General features: G+C 35.3%; 3 protein-coding genes across 3 annotated transcripts; 1 reads left to right on the top strand and 2 right to left on the bottom strand.

Moving 5' to 3' along the window:
* Positions 1-2,391: 2,391 nt before the first annotated feature.
* On the bottom strand, positions 2,392-5,234 carry LOC111019067 (uncharacterized). Its single transcript, XM_088116867.1, has 4 exons — positions 5,097-5,234; positions 4,062-4,109; positions 3,896-3,972; positions 2,392-2,874 (listed from the first exon to the last, which is right to left on the bottom strand). The coding sequence occupies exons 1-4, from the start codon at positions 5,217-5,219 to the stop codon at positions 2,727-2,729; spliced, it is 396 nt and encodes a 131-aa protein (XP_087972993.1). The 5' UTR covers positions 5,220-5,234; the 3' UTR covers positions 2,392-2,726.
* A 3,700-nt stretch (positions 5,235-8,934) lies between these two features.
* SBH2 (sphingoid base hydroxylase 2) lies at positions 8,935-11,863 on the top strand. The gene is made up of 2 exons (XM_022295570.2): positions 8,935-9,556; positions 11,169-11,863. Exons 1-2 carry the CDS (start codon positions 9,335-9,337, stop codon positions 11,706-11,708), a joined length of 762 nt encoding a protein of 253 aa, XP_022151262.1. The 5' UTR covers positions 8,935-9,334; the 3' UTR covers positions 11,709-11,863.
* Positions 11,864-16,340: 4,477 nt separating this feature from the next.
* Positions 16,341-18,313, bottom strand: LOC111019100 (protein PHYTOCHROME KINASE SUBSTRATE 1). The gene has a single exon (XM_022295386.2). It carries the CDS (start codon positions 18,024-18,026, stop codon positions 16,464-16,466), a length of 1,563 nt encoding a protein of 520 aa, XP_022151078.1. The 5' UTR covers positions 18,027-18,313; the 3' UTR covers positions 16,341-16,463.
* Positions 18,314-18,515: the final 202 nt, after the last annotated feature.

The following is an 18,515-nucleotide window of genomic DNA, read 5'->3' as shown; positions in this document are numbered from 1 at the left end:
GGTTGCAGAGTAGAGTAGCTGAGAGTGTTTGTTTGTTTGTTTGTTTGGACTGAAAATTCACATTTTCTTGTCAAGAAATCACGTGCAATGTTGCCCATATCTAATTTCTAAACATCTTGAACACGATAGCTTAACTTACATGCATTATGCATCCCCCAAAACTATATTATAAATAATAATAAAAATTTTATTAAATTTTTTTTTAGAATGTTGGTGGTTAACGGGCCATAAATCTATCATTTTCGTACTGTTTTTGGTCAAGTCAATTAACTCTCCCATCTTTTTTTCTATTTATATATGTTAAAAATTCCAATTCTCTATTCCTAATTTCTTGTTTTTTAGGACTAGTTTCACATGAAAGATACTTCTATATCTGTTTAGGACTTCGTTACTATATGATTAGGAGAATATTTAGCATATGATTATTGCTAGTTTAAATATTATGATAGAGGAATTGGAATGACAGGCTGGCAGTCTCATAAGGGCCACAGACGTAAAGAGATTCACAGCTTGGTTTTTTTATTTTTTATTTTAATTGGACATCGATCAACATCATTTTATTTATTTATTTAATAAACAAGATAATACAAAATATAGTGTATCATTTTTTTATTTTAAAAAAAAGTTATATATTTGTGGCGCCGATTGCAGCCGACGGACCTTCGCCGGTGACGGTATCTTCCTAGTTTGAAAATTCAAAGAACCTTTTTTATTTCCATACCTAATAAGTCAATACGAAAATATTTAATTTACATCCATCCAATAAAAAACGTAGACCATTCATTTTGGTCACATATAACTGACTTCTCTGAATTGGATTTGAATATATTTTTTCTCGTTATTTATTTGAAAAAATATATATAATTGAAGCCAACTTTCATTTTCAACAAAAATTGACCAACGAACGAACAATGAAAATTGAGAGGAATTGTCAAAATAGTAAGGTGTGTCCGAACCAGCACCATGCATCCGAATCTATATCTTCAAATGTTTCTGAAATTGACTTCCACTATATAATAAATTTCATTTATTACATCGTCAACTATTTATAGGCTGGAATACTTGAAACCAGACTTTAGCCCCTAACTAATTACTTTGTTTATTACACTCACAAACTTCCGTCTCTCGGGACATTTTCGTGACTTTACTTTTGATTTCGTCCAAATGATTTTATATTGATGAAGAGGGTTATCCTTAATTATATACCCACGATTTTTTCTCTTTGTCACTGGCGTAAGACTTTCGTTGCATTTTCAACAAATATTTTTATTAATAAAAACAACTGTAATTTAATTATGTGTAAACAGGTAAAAATGAGTAGAGGATATGGTATTGAGAGAGTGGTGATGCACATCCCACATGGTGTGTAAAGTGGAAATATCTTAGGGTGGAGGAGAAAGGTAAAACAATATAGTCGAGTTGATACGTGAGACTCATTTGGTAACATTTTCGTATATTTTTTAAAATATATATGTTTGATGACTATTTCTATTTCTTATTTCTCAATTTTAAAAAATTGGACAACAATGAAATCATTTTTCATATTTCTAGATTTTTTTCCAAAGAAAAATAACTATTTTATCATTTTTTATTTTTAAAGTGCATAACAAAAATATAAAATTAAAGAATTAAATATTTAATTTGCTTGAACATAACTCAATAGGCAAGATACTTAGGTATAACTAAAATAGGTTCAAATTCTCTTCAAGAAATTAAATATTTGACTTGAAAAGTTAATTTGATACCATTTTATTTTTCTAATCGAAACAAGAAACAAGAAATAAAAACGTGATAAAGGAAGGAAGGAATGTGTAGAAATGAATGAAGTGGAATTGGGACGATAGGAAGCCGAAAAAGAAAGTGTAAGTGGTATGGAGAATTGTTGGGTGGTGAAGGTGAAGGAAAAGCGTGTCTGATGGAGAGGGAGCCCAATCGGCAGCCGTGTGGCACCCGGCCACAATCACATGGCTACAGTTGTTGGCGATTGGCCCCATCTCCCACCTCCCGCTTTAAATGGAATGTCCTCCATCTCTCTCTCTCTGATCTCTCTCTCTAACTCTAACTCTGCTATTGCCTATAATCATAACAATAATACCCTTTTAAACTTTGCTTAAACCGCTTTTGCATTTTTCTTCTCCTACAGATTCGCTACAGCCTACAACCAATACAATCAAATATTCATTTCTAAATGCCCTTCGAATGTGCAATTGTCTTCATTTATTTTGTTAAAATCTCTTTTTTAATTGAAGGGGGTAGTTGTTCCTTTTGCAATTATTACGAGATTAGACAATTATTTGATGTAAAACGCTCACCAATAAAAATAATAATAATAATTTTTTTTTTTCCTTTCAGAAATGGTCACCGCTGCATGTGTGAAAACACAAACTAGACTACATAAAATGGCCACTCATATATGCTTTAATATTCAAAACCTTTTGTTTGCCACGTGATTCACTGGTGCAAAATATGGGTCCTTAGACACACAGCTAATGCTTGTTCTATTTTGTCCACCTTAAAAGTTAGAAGTGGGGGTGCTGCCATGACCTTGGCTATGTTCTCTTCTACCATGTACATATTCTACTTCATATCTTAACTACAAATCAAAACCCAAGAAAAATGCAGCACTAAAAACTCAATGAAATGTCGACTACTTTGCTATTACTTTCCTACTTAAACATCCCAATGAAATAAGAATGAAGGCCGAGACCATCTCCTCTTTGAATAGATTAGGCAGGCGCGCCGAAGAGGCTCCGGTCATTGACTTTAAAGCTGGAGACTGCAAGTTTGAATACCTCAGGCATTGGCATGCATCCGATTTGTGAAGCAGGAGTGGCCAAACCAGAGCAAACTGAGCTAGCACTTTCGCTCAAAGGACTGCAACCACAACAGTATAACACAATAATTGGTATTAGAGCTGCCCATGACAGGTACAGGAAAGATATGTTATGCTAGCTATGCACTCATTTTCCATCTAGGTTGTGATTTGTGAAGAATCAACAAATTGGGCTTTTGCTTTGAAGAGGGCCACATCCAAGTTGGCCAACTAAGAAGGATGGTTCTTTGGGCCCTTATCACCCTACAAAATGATTCAAAAAGCAAACCGCCTTCCTGAACCTATCTCCTCTATAGTGCCTCAAAATTATGTTTTCTTGTATTTAAACAGTTAAATCTGGACGTTTACTATGAGGTTGACTATCACTTGGCGGTCCCTAACACAACTAGTCGCCCAATATTTCATGTTTCACAGTTGGGTTAGCCAAAGGTTATAACTCTCATCACTGCCCATTATCCCCTCATCTTAGTGCCACTATGGAGCTAAACTTAGCCCCAACAACCATTTTGGGCGTGCGGCCATTAGTTGTCGAAGCTATATTTCAACTAGAGATACTAATGATCCACTAAGGGCAACTATCAAAAGAAGCATCCGAACTATATGATCTTCTTATCACACGGTAGTTTCAAATTAGAATTCTACCAATTAGTTGCATCAGGAGATCAGCTTTTGTAGTGAGGGGAATGTGAACGCCTTAAATAAGTTTGTCAGGAGAGTATATATGTGGAGTGATGATGTAAATAGTCGGGGATTATGCATCTAAGAAGACAATAAGGGCAAAAAAAATCTCGTAAAAGACTGGGATTTCTTTTCTTTTCACCTTCCTTCCAATTTAACTAACTGTGCATTTCACTCAGAATTCTATCCAATGGTTCATTTCCCTTTTATTTGAGAGTGAGTACTCACTTTATAAGAATGGGTTCATATGCACAGATTAGCACATCTGTGTAAAAGACTGGGATTTCTTTTCTTTTCACCTCCCTTCCAACTTAACTAACTGTGCATTTCACTCAGAATTCTATCAATTGTTCATTTCCCTTTTATTTGAGAGTAAGTACTCACTTTATAAGAATGGGTTCATATGCACAGATTAGCACATCTGTACCAACTCCTTTAAGACGTAGATTCGCCAAATAAACCTGCATAAAACAATAAACAGATTTACTTTATGACTCATTGGGAAATGGGAAACACCTAAACACTAGAGTAAACAAAATGAGAAGGCTACCCGGACAATATTTTGGGCTTCTCTTCCTTGCCGGCCCTTTGAAATTGCCTACACAGACAGAAAGAACGCTCATTGAAAAGATAAGAAAGTTTGCAACAATAACGACGGTCACCAATGTGTGAGAGTTCTAGTAAGTGCAGTTTGAGAATATTATTAGTATATTAATGGGAGGATATTATGGTAATTAGTTAGGGGTGAATTGTTATAAATAGGGGTAGCTTTGTGTGAGGGATTTGAGAGAGTTCTTCGGAGAGAAATAGCCCTCTTGAAAGGTTATCAGGACTATCGTTATTGTTCTCTTTTGTATTGCAATATAGTGTTCTTGTTAGGTTCTCTTGTATTTGAGATTCCTAACAAATTGGTATCAGAACAGCGGTTCTGGTCATGGGTGTTGTATCAGAGTTATTGTTGCTGAAGATACAAAGATGGGCAGTAGAAGAGGACAAGGGTTTGATAGAAATGCAACAACTACTAAAGGAAATGCAAGATGCGCTAGCAAGGTGCATTACAAGACCGACTGGAAGGGAAAGGGAGACATCAAGTATTGAAGAACCAAATGTGAAGAAACCCGTCCTGAAGTTATTGGGTTGTCAAAAAAGGGCGAAGGGTGGCTGGAAGGCGACGTTCATACCTAAGAACGTGGACTGTAGTGCGATGGAAAATCAACCAAGGTTTGAATGTGTTTCCAGATCCCTTGAGAACATACGAGAAGAATAGCCATCGACGAAAGATGAGGAGGTTGCGACAACAAATCCCGATTACGTTGAAGACACCAAAGCAAGGTAACAAACATAAGTTTGAGAAGTTTAAAAAGGATGAAGGAAAAGTCGACTGCCAAGGAAGGAGCATCAAGAGTACGGTCGGGCGGTGGGTGAAGAATCATAGGACAAAGAAGTGGAATGATGGGAGTAGGTGGCGATGGAGAGTGCGACAGGCGAAGGAAAGGGGAAGGAGAAAACGAAGGAATCAACCCCGACATTGGAAGTGCAAAAGGAAGAATGAAGAAGAAATCAAATGGCCGAGAAGAAACACTACATGAGGGAAGATACGAGGTTCCGACGAGTGTAGCACTAGAGTTGCACAGTGGCCGGCGGACGAGTAAGCACCAAAAAAAATATTGGCACAACAGAGGTGGGTGGCGGCGGAAAGGTACGGCATGTGGAAGAGAGCTTACGAGGCAAGGGCAGGGTTACAATACAAGGAGCCTCGTGGAAGAAATAAAGTTATTGGGCTTGGGCTGGGGCTAAGCCAAACTAAAAGGGCCCAATTTGGTAAAAGTAAAGGAGACCCTATTATGTTTTTTATAATTGGGAGGATTATTGATGGGTGGGTCAGAAACTATTTTAAAACAGCAGAACATAGATGGGCTTGGACAAGGTAAGAGTAGAGAGGCCCATCTTAAAGAACATCCTAGGGCTGTGAGTTTCAATTGTTTACCTATGGCCACGCGGGCGTGCACATCAAGGTACAACCCAATTAAAGCTTATGTTAACTTTCTACCCACTTGCACTTTGAGGTTGTTGGAGACATTTTGGAAGCCAGCTCATCCAAAGGGACCAAAACTTGAGGAAGCCCATGGTGAAAGTTTAGAGGCAGATCTGCAAGGTCATTTTAAGAGCTTGTCAATAATAAACAAAAACTCATTCTATTCAAACTCAATAACTTGCGGTGGCATCTATAGAATTGTGATTGTCACGCTAAACAAAACAAAATCTAGCAATGGGAAGCGAGAAAATCCAAAAATCCATCAAGAAGAGGGAAGTGGCAAGGTTGGGTTCAAAAACACAATGTCGGTTCCGGTTCGCAACGCTTATGCTGTTTTGTTCACAAAGTTGGGCGGAAATTGCAGTTTTCTTGTATCTACGAGTATGGTCAAGGGAGATGGAAGGGCGATTGACGTGACTTGGGAACAACGAAACCCAATTTCCGGACCATTCAAGCTGATCTCTTTCGCTTTGACTTTCAGGCAGTGGTTCCTTGTTATTACACTGCTGTTGAAGATTATATTTAGGGGTCTGCACCTTTTGTTAATATAGGTGGGAGGGCGAGCATAAGACTTTTGTTTAATTTTTGTATTCACATTGAGGACCAGGTATCTTTGAAGGACATGGTAATGTGAGAGTTCTAGTAAGTGCGGTTTGAGAATATTATTAATATGTTAGTGGGAGGGTATTATGGTAATTAGCTAGAGGTGAGTTGTTATAAATAGGGGTATTACGGGAAGGAGAAGGACATCTTGGAGAATAGTTTTGTGTGAGGAACTTGAGAGAGTTATTGGGAGAGAGATAGCCCTCTCGAAAGGCTATCGATATTGTAATCTCTTTTTGTAGTGCAATATAGTGTTCTTGTTAGGTTCTTGTATTTGGGTATCTAACACAATGGAACTGGAAAGAAAATTTTATGGAAACGCGGACTACATCAAAGTTCAAGCTATATCAAACGAGCATCATGAACAGCATAACAACAAATATTTGACAAGCTTGGAATATCTAGCAAATACATCAGACCCAACAAATTTAAGCCAAAATAACCACTCTACTAACATATGCCAAAATAACCACTCTATTAAGATATCATAGAAACAACCAGAATGAGAAGTGATGCCGCCATAACCTCATGCACGACAAAGAAAAAGAAAGACAAATTTCTATAGAAATTTGTGTTAGTTAAGTGAAACAGTAGTACCATTTCCAATTCATATAGAAGGAAAGGAAAAAGATACTGCCGTAAATATTGATAGATTAAATAATTAATGTTTATTAAAAACATGTAATAAACATGACATTAGTGTTTTTTTAACGACTAATATAGAAGGAAAGGAAAAGAATGCTAACATAAATATTAATAGATTAAATAATTAATGTTTATTAGAATCATGATTATTTCGAGCTATTGAGCAATAATGTTTTTAAAGCTCTTAACATTTTTTTTAATTTTAACTTAAATGTGCATGTTTATTTTAGTAATTGAGGACTAATTGATTAATCAATAGTAATTAAATAAAAGATATAAAAAAAATCATCTAAAGCATAATGTTTAAATTGTTCTCATTAAATTATTTTTTAAATCAAGATCCTCGTACTATATCCATCTCAAGTTGGTTCTTCTCCTAGATTTTTTTTGCTTGATTAACTTTATCTAAGTTTTTGTTTTTGTTTTTTTCCTTCATTAATAGATTGATTGAGTAGATATGCGATAATCTACCTAAATAAATACCCAAGCGAGCTTAGCTAAACGGTAATTGACATATATCTCAAATCAAATCAAGAGGTTGTGAGTTCGAATCTACCTGAAAAAAAAAAACCATAAAGTTATTCTTACTAAATAAGCATCTTATTTATTCAAAATATGGACTTTTAAAATTTATGATATTTTTTTTTTCACTTTTAATAATTAAATAAATTTTTAAAAAATTAATAATTTTAGTACATTTACGAGATTAGAAATGCTTGAATATAAATTTTTTTCAATTTATTCTTAAATTAATTCTAAAAATTATAATTTTTTTTCTTTAATTATAATTAATAATGAAATTTAAAAAGTTATTATGTTTTAATGGTTAAATAATATTCGAAGAAATAAAAGTATTAAGAATATATTGAAACTAATTTGATGCAAATTGAAATGACAAAAATGTGAAAAGTTTGGAAGAAAGCTTTGTCAATTTATTTTTAAAAATTATTGCCAAAAAAAGAAAATTAATTTAAATTGATGATGTTATCCTGTTATTATTAATAATGAAAATTTTAGAATTTTAGAATTAATGTAATCTCCCTCAACCTCTACAACGATGTCAAGAGCTTCTCATATATTTTTAGACACAGCTTTTACATAGCATATCTATTTAGTCTTTTTATTTGAATTGCTAAGTAGTGTTGTCTAGCAATTATACGATATTTTATTTTTTAATAAATAATTATTAGCAATAATAATAATAAATAAATAACAAGAACTACTATTCACTTAGATAAAAAACAATAATAAATTACAATGTACAAGACATGTGCTAATATACTAGTATTGATAAATGTTTATAGAACAAATAATAGCGAGTCGTTGTTTTATTGTTAACAATTAACAAAATTACAAAGCAAATAAAAAAATATCTTGATTACTTTGAATTGATGTATTGTCATCTTGTTGGGAGGGAACATTTTTAATTACTGTGTGCATTCTAACGCAACTTAATTTTATGCCTCACATTCCCTACCCCTAAAAGAACTCATGCATGATACTTTTCTATGGTTTTCCAAATATTATATTACTTTTGTTTTTACAAATTTTGACTATCAAAGTTCTTCTATAGACAATTTATGTAATTTATGTGTGGATTAAATGATAAAAGATCACATAGACTTACTTAGCATAATTGAGACCTCGTAAAACCATACGAGCCTCTCATATTTATATATATTCAATAGTCTCTCAAATTGGATCACTTTGATTTTAACTCTTAATCTGGACAAATCCTTCAAACAGTCTTTCGTCCATCCAAAAGTGTCAGTCTTAACACAGTAAAACGTAAATTTGGCAACAAAAAGAAAGATCAACAACAGGTGACAATAATTTAGGAAAGTAAATTTGAAAATTTTAAGCAAACAGCTATTTAAATATTGATAGTGAAATTAAGATGGAAAATTAAAAACAAGTGGGGACTTCGTTGAAAAAAATGTACACAACCGAAACAATGGGCAGGCTAACGGATTAATCGAGGTCGTTAATTGCGTGTATATGATCAGTCCACGAACCACAAAATCACAGCCATACATCAAGTTGGGCCCCACTTTGACTCTCTTCCAGACTGCCACGTGGTAGACCTCTCAATCGAATCCAACGCTTTTTCCCCCCGACGACATTTTTCACCAGCTTGGTTGGAAAGCGAATAAAAAAACGACGTAGTTTGATTCTTCTCGATCTCCATCCTCTCTCTTCCATGATTCGTACCACTTCCACAGATTTTTCTTTGTTTTTTCTGAAAACCCTAGCTCTAAGCATTTTCCTTTCCTTTCCTTCTTCTTCTTCTTCTTCATTGATTTTGGGCGTTGTTTCAATTTTCTTTCTGTAGAGAAGGCCAGTGTGGGAAGGTCGTCCCTACTCTCCTTTCCCATTATAGGAATTGGATTTGGGATTCCCTTCCTGCTCTTTCTCAGCCCGGCTGATAATTTTTCGGGAGCTGCGATTTGGGGTTTTAGGGGATATTTGATTCCTAATGCAATTCCGGCTTTCTTTGGGCTGAATATTTGATCGGCTGGAGTTGGACGTCATTTTCCAAGATGGGTATTGTAATATCTGATCAATTTTTGGGTACTTTTGTTCCAATTGTGGTTTATTGGGTATATTCTGGAATTTATATTCTTCTCGGTTCATTTGAGAACTATCGGTTGCACTCTAAGAAAGATGAGCTGGAGAAGAACTTAGTGTCCAAAAGCACTGTGGTTGGAGGCGTTTTTCTTCAACAGATTATTCAGGCAATCGTTGCGATCCTCTTGTTCAAGGTATGCATTGAATAATATCTGTGCAAGTTCATTTAATTTCAATATGTGTGTGATTTCGATCATATATTAAAAAAAGTTCAGTACCCCCTTATCTAGCCAGGATCAATAAGCTTATTATTGGTTGAAATAGGCGGCACTGAGTCGTATTGAAAGTATAAAAACCACCTGTTGGGAAATTTATGGCCTTCTAGCGATGTTTATTTTGTTAGCCCTCCCCCTTGGTCCCCCACTTGCTTGCAACTCTTATGGTTTTTTAGAAATTAGATATTTATGCATTAAGACTGACACTTTTTTGTTCACAAGTAAATCTCCGAGTACTGATCTGTGACTTGAATGGTTCTTGTTGAGCTTTACGAGCTATATTATCAGTATCAGTTGGTGGAGGTCTAAGGATGGTTGGACCTTCGTGCTTCCTAGTCTTGCAGACCAAGATTGGTCGTTTTTTAATTTTCTGAAAATACTTGCTGTCAATTCTGAATCATCTCTTTTAGTTCACCTCGTCTGGTCACTTTCCGTTTTAGTCTTTCATCCACGATCCTCATACTAAACTTCAGAATTCTTAACCTCCCTCCACTCCACAAGAAAAACTGAAAAAAGTAGCATTCCAAAATCTCCCACTGTATCTTAATTTCAAAAAGTTAGTCATCTGAATTAGCACTTTCTACAAAAAAAACTTCGTTGTAATTTTTCTGTGGTATGTGCATCTCGAAGCAAAACTCAATCCTTCGGTTGCCTCATGAATGGCTGTCACCAAATCTAATATTTACCATGTCCGTTGAGAGGGCATAAGTTTTGATCTTTTTTCCCCCTATGTCTTGGGAGTTGGGTGGTTATGGGAAAGGAAGGAAGACCACTGAAAGTTGAAGAAAGCATGTAAAAATTTTATTCTGTATGGATAGATTACATTTTAGCCAAGATCCTTTTAGTCTTGGATGATAGACTTATGGTCTTTAAAGTGCTTTTTGTTTTTTTTGAGATTTCTCAGGCTGTTGTGCTCCAATACCGACCCTCCGCATTGAGTGGGTCTTTTATTAGTTCTGCGGTTCATGAATATTAGTTTCACAAGTGTGGAATTTTGGCTTACATTTATTAAGTATATGTTTCTCCCTGGTAGGACCACCAGAACACCATCAGATTGATTTACTCTACAGTCTGCCGAGGTGTATGATTTCTTACACATACATTTGTTTTCTCACTGTTCTTAGTACTGACCAAAAATGACCTATGGCCAATATGATTAAGAAACAGTAATTTGTCTCTTGAGGACTCAGTTTCGTGAGGTAGAAAACCTACGCATACCTGAAAATAAATGGGTTGAAGAACTTCCTTGTATGGTGGCAACATTGCAATATTGTATCAGTTATTCATTAGTCTGTTGATCCTGCAACTGATTTCTGATACGCCGGATGCTTTGCAGGCTGGGACGATTACTTGTTCCATTCATTTACCAATTTGAATCTAATGGACCTATTATTTATGCACTAAAATTATCAGTTGTGGGACAATGTGGCTACGTTTTCTATACTACGGCTGAGTGGATTTGACACAGGAAGGTTGATTTGATCATTGCCTGTTGCTGAAAATAGCCTTTTGTTCTTAACTTGTGATGTAGGTGACTGGAAATGATGGGGAGGTTGCTTCAGGTCCAAAACCTTGGCTAACAATCATAGTTCAGTTTATCGTTGCAATGCTGGTGTTGGACACTTGGCAATACTTTATTCACAGATATATGCATCAGAATAAGTTCTTATACAAGCACGTCCATTCCCAGCATCACCGGTTGGTTGTACCTTATGCATTTGGAGCTTTATACAACCACCCGTTGGAGGGTCTCCTCCTTGACACAATCGGCGGGGCTTTATCTTTTCTCATTTCCGGGATGTCACCTCGAGTAGCCATCTTTTTCTTTTCATTTGCCACCATCAAAACAGTGGATGACCATTGTGGATTATGGCTTCCTGGAAACCTTTTCCATGTGTTCTTCAGAAACAATTCTGCTTATCATGATGTCCACCACCAGCTATATGGCAGTAAGTATAACTTCTCACAGCCGTTTTTTGTTACGTGGGATAGAATATTTGGCACCTATATGCCTTACTCATTAGAGAAGAGAGCAGGGGGTGGTTTCGAGGCGCGAGTTAAGGAGGATTAGTTGTTCGTTAGGAAGCATATATTATTTGCCTCAGTGTTAATTTTTTCTCTTCCTATTAGCCACCCACCACACTGTTAAATTTGTATCATACGTCTATTCTTGTGTCTTACACTATTTTCTGGAAGTCTAACTAGCTGAATCGTGTTGTGATTGAACTTTTCTTTCCTCTCTTTTCCCCTTTCTTTTACCTACTTCCTGTGAACAGAGAAGAACCCCTATGATTTTTTTTCTCTTTTCTCCTTTCTTGTACCTAATTTTTTCTGCTAAAATAGACATCTCTGATCCGGTAAAGAAGCAAATCTAGGCTAAACTTGGGTCTGTCTGTGTGGGCGATTTCATATCTAAAATCTGGCACTTTGGGTGGAAAGCTTTCAGCCTTGCATATAGTGCATTGCAGGTTAATTTATTTAGTTGAAATGTTATGATTTGTAGATATTGTTAAAGAAAGAAATCAGTGAATGATATGTTATATGAACTAGTTGAGACTTGAGACTAAGAGGCATATATTATATTGATGTAATTTGGAATTAGGACCCAGTTGCCTCATTGGAACTAAGCATAACAGCAGGTAGAGTTTGGGAACTGTCGGTCAAACTTTGGATTAGACAGCTTGACTTTAGCAACTGCCAGTTAATAACAGGAATAATATTTTATTATTTTGTCGTCTGCATCTGATCTGGAAGCGCAGCGCACAGCACATTATCACTCATCACATCACAACCTCGAATATTTTTACTCTTCAAAATTTGATGTAATCTGCGATTAATTAATTATTTGTTGCCGCTTCATATAATTTTTAATAGGTTTATTGGGTTGTTCAGGAAAAAGAAACGTTTTTTTTGGGAAATGTCTCTTTTTATCTATACTTTGGAACTTGAAATATGACCAGAATTTTACGATTTTTAGTCGTTTGCTTCCTACTGTAAATATAGTTTTGGTAAAATTTCACTTTTGGTCAAAGTTAGATTAAGTGTTCATTTGGTCCATTTTTCGTCTCATAATTGTCAAAGTGAGTATAATTTAACGATAATTATATTGAACTTCTTGTCGCTCTTCCTTCAATGTCTTTGCATTGCTACTTGTCTCCACTCTGCCTCCCTTCGACGCCTTCACCATTGCAACCTATCGTCGCTCTGCTTCCCCTCAACGTCTTCATTGTTGCAACCTGTCACCTCTTCCCTTCTCCTCAACCCCTTCATCACCGCTCGCTTAAGTTCGTCCGACTTCGTTTTGGATCTACTACGAAGGAAGAAGTTCCCCCATTCTAAATTTGAGATGGAAGAGAGCTCTCCCTTCATGGTGGATCTAAAACGAAGGTTCTACGTGGAGATACTTGACTGTATCCTTCTACGACTACTCGACTTTTGCAAGTTCTTATCTTGACAAAATCTCCTAAAGTCACAGGCACCAGCTGGTCGGAGAGGAGAAAAAAAGAAGGGAGAATTAGTTGGTCACATCACATGCTCTAATCACAAAATATACATATTATGAGCTAAGTAAGCAAATTTATTTAACAAATAATTGCCATGTCATATTTCCATTAGTCAACTCAGAGACAAATAAATTTAGGATCATTTAGAATGATTTATCAAATTTTAAAGACTGAAAGTATACTTTTTATAACTTTAGGGACTAAATAGACATTTGGCTTAAATCTCAGGAATTAAAAATATATTTTTTCCAATAGTTTTTTTTTTAAAATATACAAGTAAAAAAAAACTCAAAAAAAAAGAAACAAGATGATTCATTGTCTGTCAACTAGAATAATTTGCAAATTATTCAAGGTTTGGATCCGTTTTAACGTTAGTAGTGTTGAGATTATTTGAGGTGAGATTTGGTTGCATCCTAACGATCGTCAACTCCATTAAAATATTGAAGGAACTTTGGTCACACATCTAACTAGTAGGTTTTAAGTTGCATGTTGCCGGTTCTCTTTTTTGCAATACTTGAAGTTGGAGACTCGAACTTCTAAATTTTAAGTCAAGAATATATGTCTTAACCAATTGAATTGCATATTATCAAATATTTCAAATAAAAATTCGATTTTTCATTTCAAATAAAAGTTTTATTTTTCATTTAAGAGGCTTGATGCAACTATCGAATCCAATTATTCACAATTGGGTGGCAAGAGGAAACAGTTCCATTCTAAAATAGATATGTAATAATTATAAATAATCTCTTATATAATATCTTGTTGGGGGTTATAATTTATACAACAATTTGAATTTGTTTCTCTTGTTTTCTTTTTTTCTCTGTAAAGAGACAGATTAATGATTGAAATGAGTTGGATGATCAATGGATATACAAAAGAAGACGTCTTAATGAGAAAAAAAAAGAAAAAGAAAAGGAAAACTGAATTATTAGAAGAAGTATGGGTACTATAAAGAAAGACGAGGACAATTTACAAACATTTTGGAAACTCAATAACCAAAATGAAATTTAGAAAGAAAATTAACACATCTAAGGAACTTAAAAAGTGTTAGGATATTTAAGGCACGTTTGGTGACATTATTGTTTATTGTTTCTCATTTTCAATTTTTGAGAGACTTGAGTATTTAGTAACTATTCGTTGTTTCTCGTTTCTCATTTTTATGAAACATTTCTAAAATTATATAGAAATTTTGGAAACAACAAAATCAAATTTCTTGTTCTCGTTTCCACTTTTTCCAAAATAGATTTAAAAGCATTGTTTTATAATTTCTTTACTTATCAATGACATAATAAATATCAACAAATAAATACAACACAAAACTTTTGGATATTTAAATTTAATATAAAACTGTTTTATTTAAAATTTCAAAGAACAAGAAAGGATTATCAAATATATTTATTTTTCATTTTTCTATATAAAGGAAAGAAACGGTTATTAAACACAATTTTAATTTTCTTAAATGAAAGTGAGGAAATAAGAAATAATAAACAAGTCCAACAAACTGAGGAGGATAAGATGCCAAAAGCCATACTCATTGAGGAACCATATATTACAGTTCTCCAATTGTCACAGATGGCATATTTTGAGGCTAAGTGGAGTGGGTTTTCTTTTTTTTAATTTTGTGGCCCATGTATAATAATTGATGGGGTGGTGGTGATAGATTGATTTAACAAACATTGATGTAAAAGTTACCCTGAAATTTTAGAGCCATCCATTCCATTATCTTTTCTCTACTCATCCTCATCCTCCTCCACTTACCAATCAAACATGTTTTTTAGGATACATGAGCCACCCTGCATCATGCATGGATTTGGTCCAATTAGACCATCCAAAAATAATCAACCAAACTTAAGGAGAAACGACTCCAAAGATGAATGGTTATGCAAACAAACCAAATAACACCTCATTTTCTTTAAGATTGAAAGTTTGATTTTTCACCCCATTGTTTTTGTTTTTAGAGATAAAACGAGACTACTAAAGATACTAGCGGATATATATGTTGTTTGATCATTGGTATGGTGAGTTTTTTTTCTTACGTTTTTAATACAATATGTGAGGTACAAATTCGAACTCACAACCTTTTGGTCAAATATATTATACCTTAACTAGTTAAATTATGTTTAAGTTTGACACTTTAACGATGAATTTGATATATCTTTTAATTTTAATTTTTTTCCTTTAAAATGTCTTTAATTATGTATTTGATTATATTTTATGAAAGTACTTTAAATAGCAAATTTATTTGATTGCCCTATATTCAAAAGTGATTCCACAATCACTTTAAAAATAAATAATAATCTCAGAAATGTTTGTTTAAAAGAATTATTTTAAACTAATTTGATTTTTTTAAAATGCTTTCTTTTTCTTATAAATTTTTAAAAAGCACGTTTAGTTCTATCTAAAACTACTTAAGAAGTTATAAAAAATACACTATAAATGAGTAGTTCTTTAAAATTGTTTATAGAAAAGATAATGTTCTATTTAGAAAGCATTTTTTTTTTCAAAAATCATCCTAGCACACAATTTTACTAACTATTCAAAAGTTTGATGTGAAATTACAGTTTTATCTTTTTACCACTTAAATTGGCGATGGATAAGAGACCACCGTCTACATCTCCATTAATATGACGTTATCTACCTTAGACATAAATTCGCATAGTTTTGTTTTTGGAATCATACCCATAATACTGCCTCATTGTTATTAACTCACGAGACTTTAGTTGCATATTTAACAATCCATTCGTCAATTTGTTCGACATCTGAGGTTTCTCCCCATATGGCTAAGTACCACCCTCCATTTCTCCAAATAATGATATTGTCTACTTTTCACATATGCCATCATGATTTTGTTTTTTTATATCACCCAAAAGGCCTCATTGTAATAGATGTTAATTTTCTCCTTCACTATTCAACGTGGGATTTTGATCGAATTGTCAACAATACTTATATGAATATAATAGGACGACAAGAAATACAAGGTGCCTAATTGAATATAATTATCATTTATTGACAAACTCAAAATTAGACTACGGAGAACAATACATCGAAACAATAATCACATTAAATAAAATGGTAGGTACTCAAACAAGGGAGTGAACTTGTTTAAAACGATCATAACATTATCAATCCCCATAAAGAAAGAATGATCATTTGAAAAGCAAGTGTTTTTTTAAGAATAAACTAATTAAACATACAAAATATTTGACAGTAGGCAATTGGCTTTTATTACCTGATGATAAATAGGATGGACAAGGAAATCAACATACGAGGAATGAATTAGAATCTCTTGAAAAGCGTATGCTTTTGAAGAATCAATAAACTAATTAAACATACAAAATATTTGACATTTGGGGCGAATACCGACGACTAATCGAGTTCGTGCCAACAAAACCCATAACCTTCGTCTCAGCTTCGAACCTAGTCATCCGCCCAAACGCCTCCGCCCGCCGGCAAACTTCTGCCTCGGAACCGTACGCATCTCCCGCCGCCTTCTTACTTCTACACCCCATCAGAAGATTGGAGCGCCGCCTCTGAATCTCTTCGGCGGCGGCGGTTGGGCTGGTGGTGGAGAGGCGCCGTTCGTCGTAGTCGGTGGCGCTGGCGGTGACGACACTCCACTCGATGCTGGCCTCGCTCGGCGCGTAACAAGTGGTGGGCGTGACACAATCCGTGCAATCAGAGCCCTGTCTCACCAGAAACGGATTGGGGTTCCCCATTAAGCTCTCTATCTCGAAAAGATCCGAACTTGCATCGCTTTCCGCATCCCCATTGTCGATTAGAATCGAATCATCAGTGGCGGACACGGACATATTCGAATCTGATTCCTTCACTCTTGGACCGATGTCGTTCCAAGACAGCATCGACAGCTTCCTCTCTAGGTGGTTCAGGCTCACAGTCTCCACACTTTGCGCCTTCAGGGAAGACCCAAAAACCTCAATTGACCTGCGCGCTTGCTGTTCCTCTACTTGAATTTTCATTTTCAGGGGTAAGTTTTTGGGCTCCGCTAATTTCGAGGTCGATTTTCGAAATGTGAAATTTAACCCACTTCTCACCAGTTCTTGTTTCGGATTTGTTTTGGTGTTATTGGATGAATGAACTTCTTCCACTGAGTCTTTGTGGCAGCCACAGCATTTATAGAGAAACCCCTTTGGTTTTAATGAGGATTTATTTTTCTTCTTGCTCTCCCCTGGGCCTGAATGATTTCTCCGTTGCAACAATGTATTTTGGCTATTCCAACTGGACTCTGAACGGATACTTGGAGTTCCAGAGCGGCTAATTTTTGTTTTTGGCTTCTTTTGGTGAACATTCATCTGTTCTGCCTTTTTAAACTGCTGTCTCCTGGGGCGTAATTTCAGAGGATTTGGGTTGTCCATTCCCCCATTGAAGTATTTCTCTGCTCCAAAAACTTCAATATCCCCATCCTCCTCTTGGGGCCGATCTCGAGCCGCTTCAGCGAGTTTGCGCACAAATTCTTTCTCAGCATGGTTCAAGTAGGAAGAGAAAGAGGCTTCCCGAAGGTGGTTGTTGTTATTATTGTTGTTCTCGAAGGACAACCTCTGCGAGAGGTTTGTGTCACAAACAGGTGGCGGCAGGCTCACCCTTCCCATGGACCAAACAGAAAGAAAAATTAAATACCCAATTGAAGAATTCTGAGAATGACAAGAGTGTAGATCCAAAAAGCAGAGGAGAAAGAAAAAAGTTGGAAGCTTTAATGAAGAAAATGAGATGTGAATGATTGAATCGGAGAACCAGGGGATGTGTGTATAAGTAGAGTAGCCGGGTAAGGCTATAAGAAACAGATTAAGCATGCAATTGCAGTTGCAGTTAAAGGAATAGTAGTATGGCCTCTGTTCTTTCACCAAAAACTGACAAATTCTTGATTTCATATCAAAATAACAGCTTTATTTTCTGGTGTGGAGGGCCCTGATTTGCATTTAATGGAGTGCCAGTCCTAAACTCTAGTCGGCCAAACACACAACTTGGACATCCGACATGAACCATTAACAGAACCTCTCTCTCTCTCTCTCTCACTCTCTGTGGAGGGACAGACATCGTAATGTTAACGTATTATCAGGTTGATTAGTTGATGTACCTCTTTGTCTTTATTTTTCACCATTCCTTTGAGAGGAGGTTGTGAGATTATGATTCACAGAACTAAAAACATGAAAAGATCAGAAAAACAAGAAACAAAACAAAACAAAACAGTACTTGTTTCCTTTCGTTTCCTTCCAAAGATTTTTGCTTTTTCTGGGTTCTTTCCCCTAATTTTCTTTAGTATTTGGACACGATCTCAAACTTTAAACCACACTCAAAGTTGGAGAAATAAGGATGCGAATCATACACGTAATTGCATTGGTGTGAAGCTCATTGCCACT

Source organism: Momordica charantia (assembly GCF_013281855.1).
Source record: "Momordica charantia cultivar OHB3-1 chromosome 9 unlocalized genomic scaffold, Mcharantia_2.0 BLBB01000009.1, whole genome shotgun sequence".
Lineage (NCBI taxonomy): Eukaryota > Viridiplantae > Streptophyta > Magnoliopsida > Cucurbitales > Cucurbitaceae > Momordica > Momordica charantia.
Note: the sequence above shows the minus strand (reverse complement) of the source record. Positions and strands in the feature narration are given on the sequence as shown.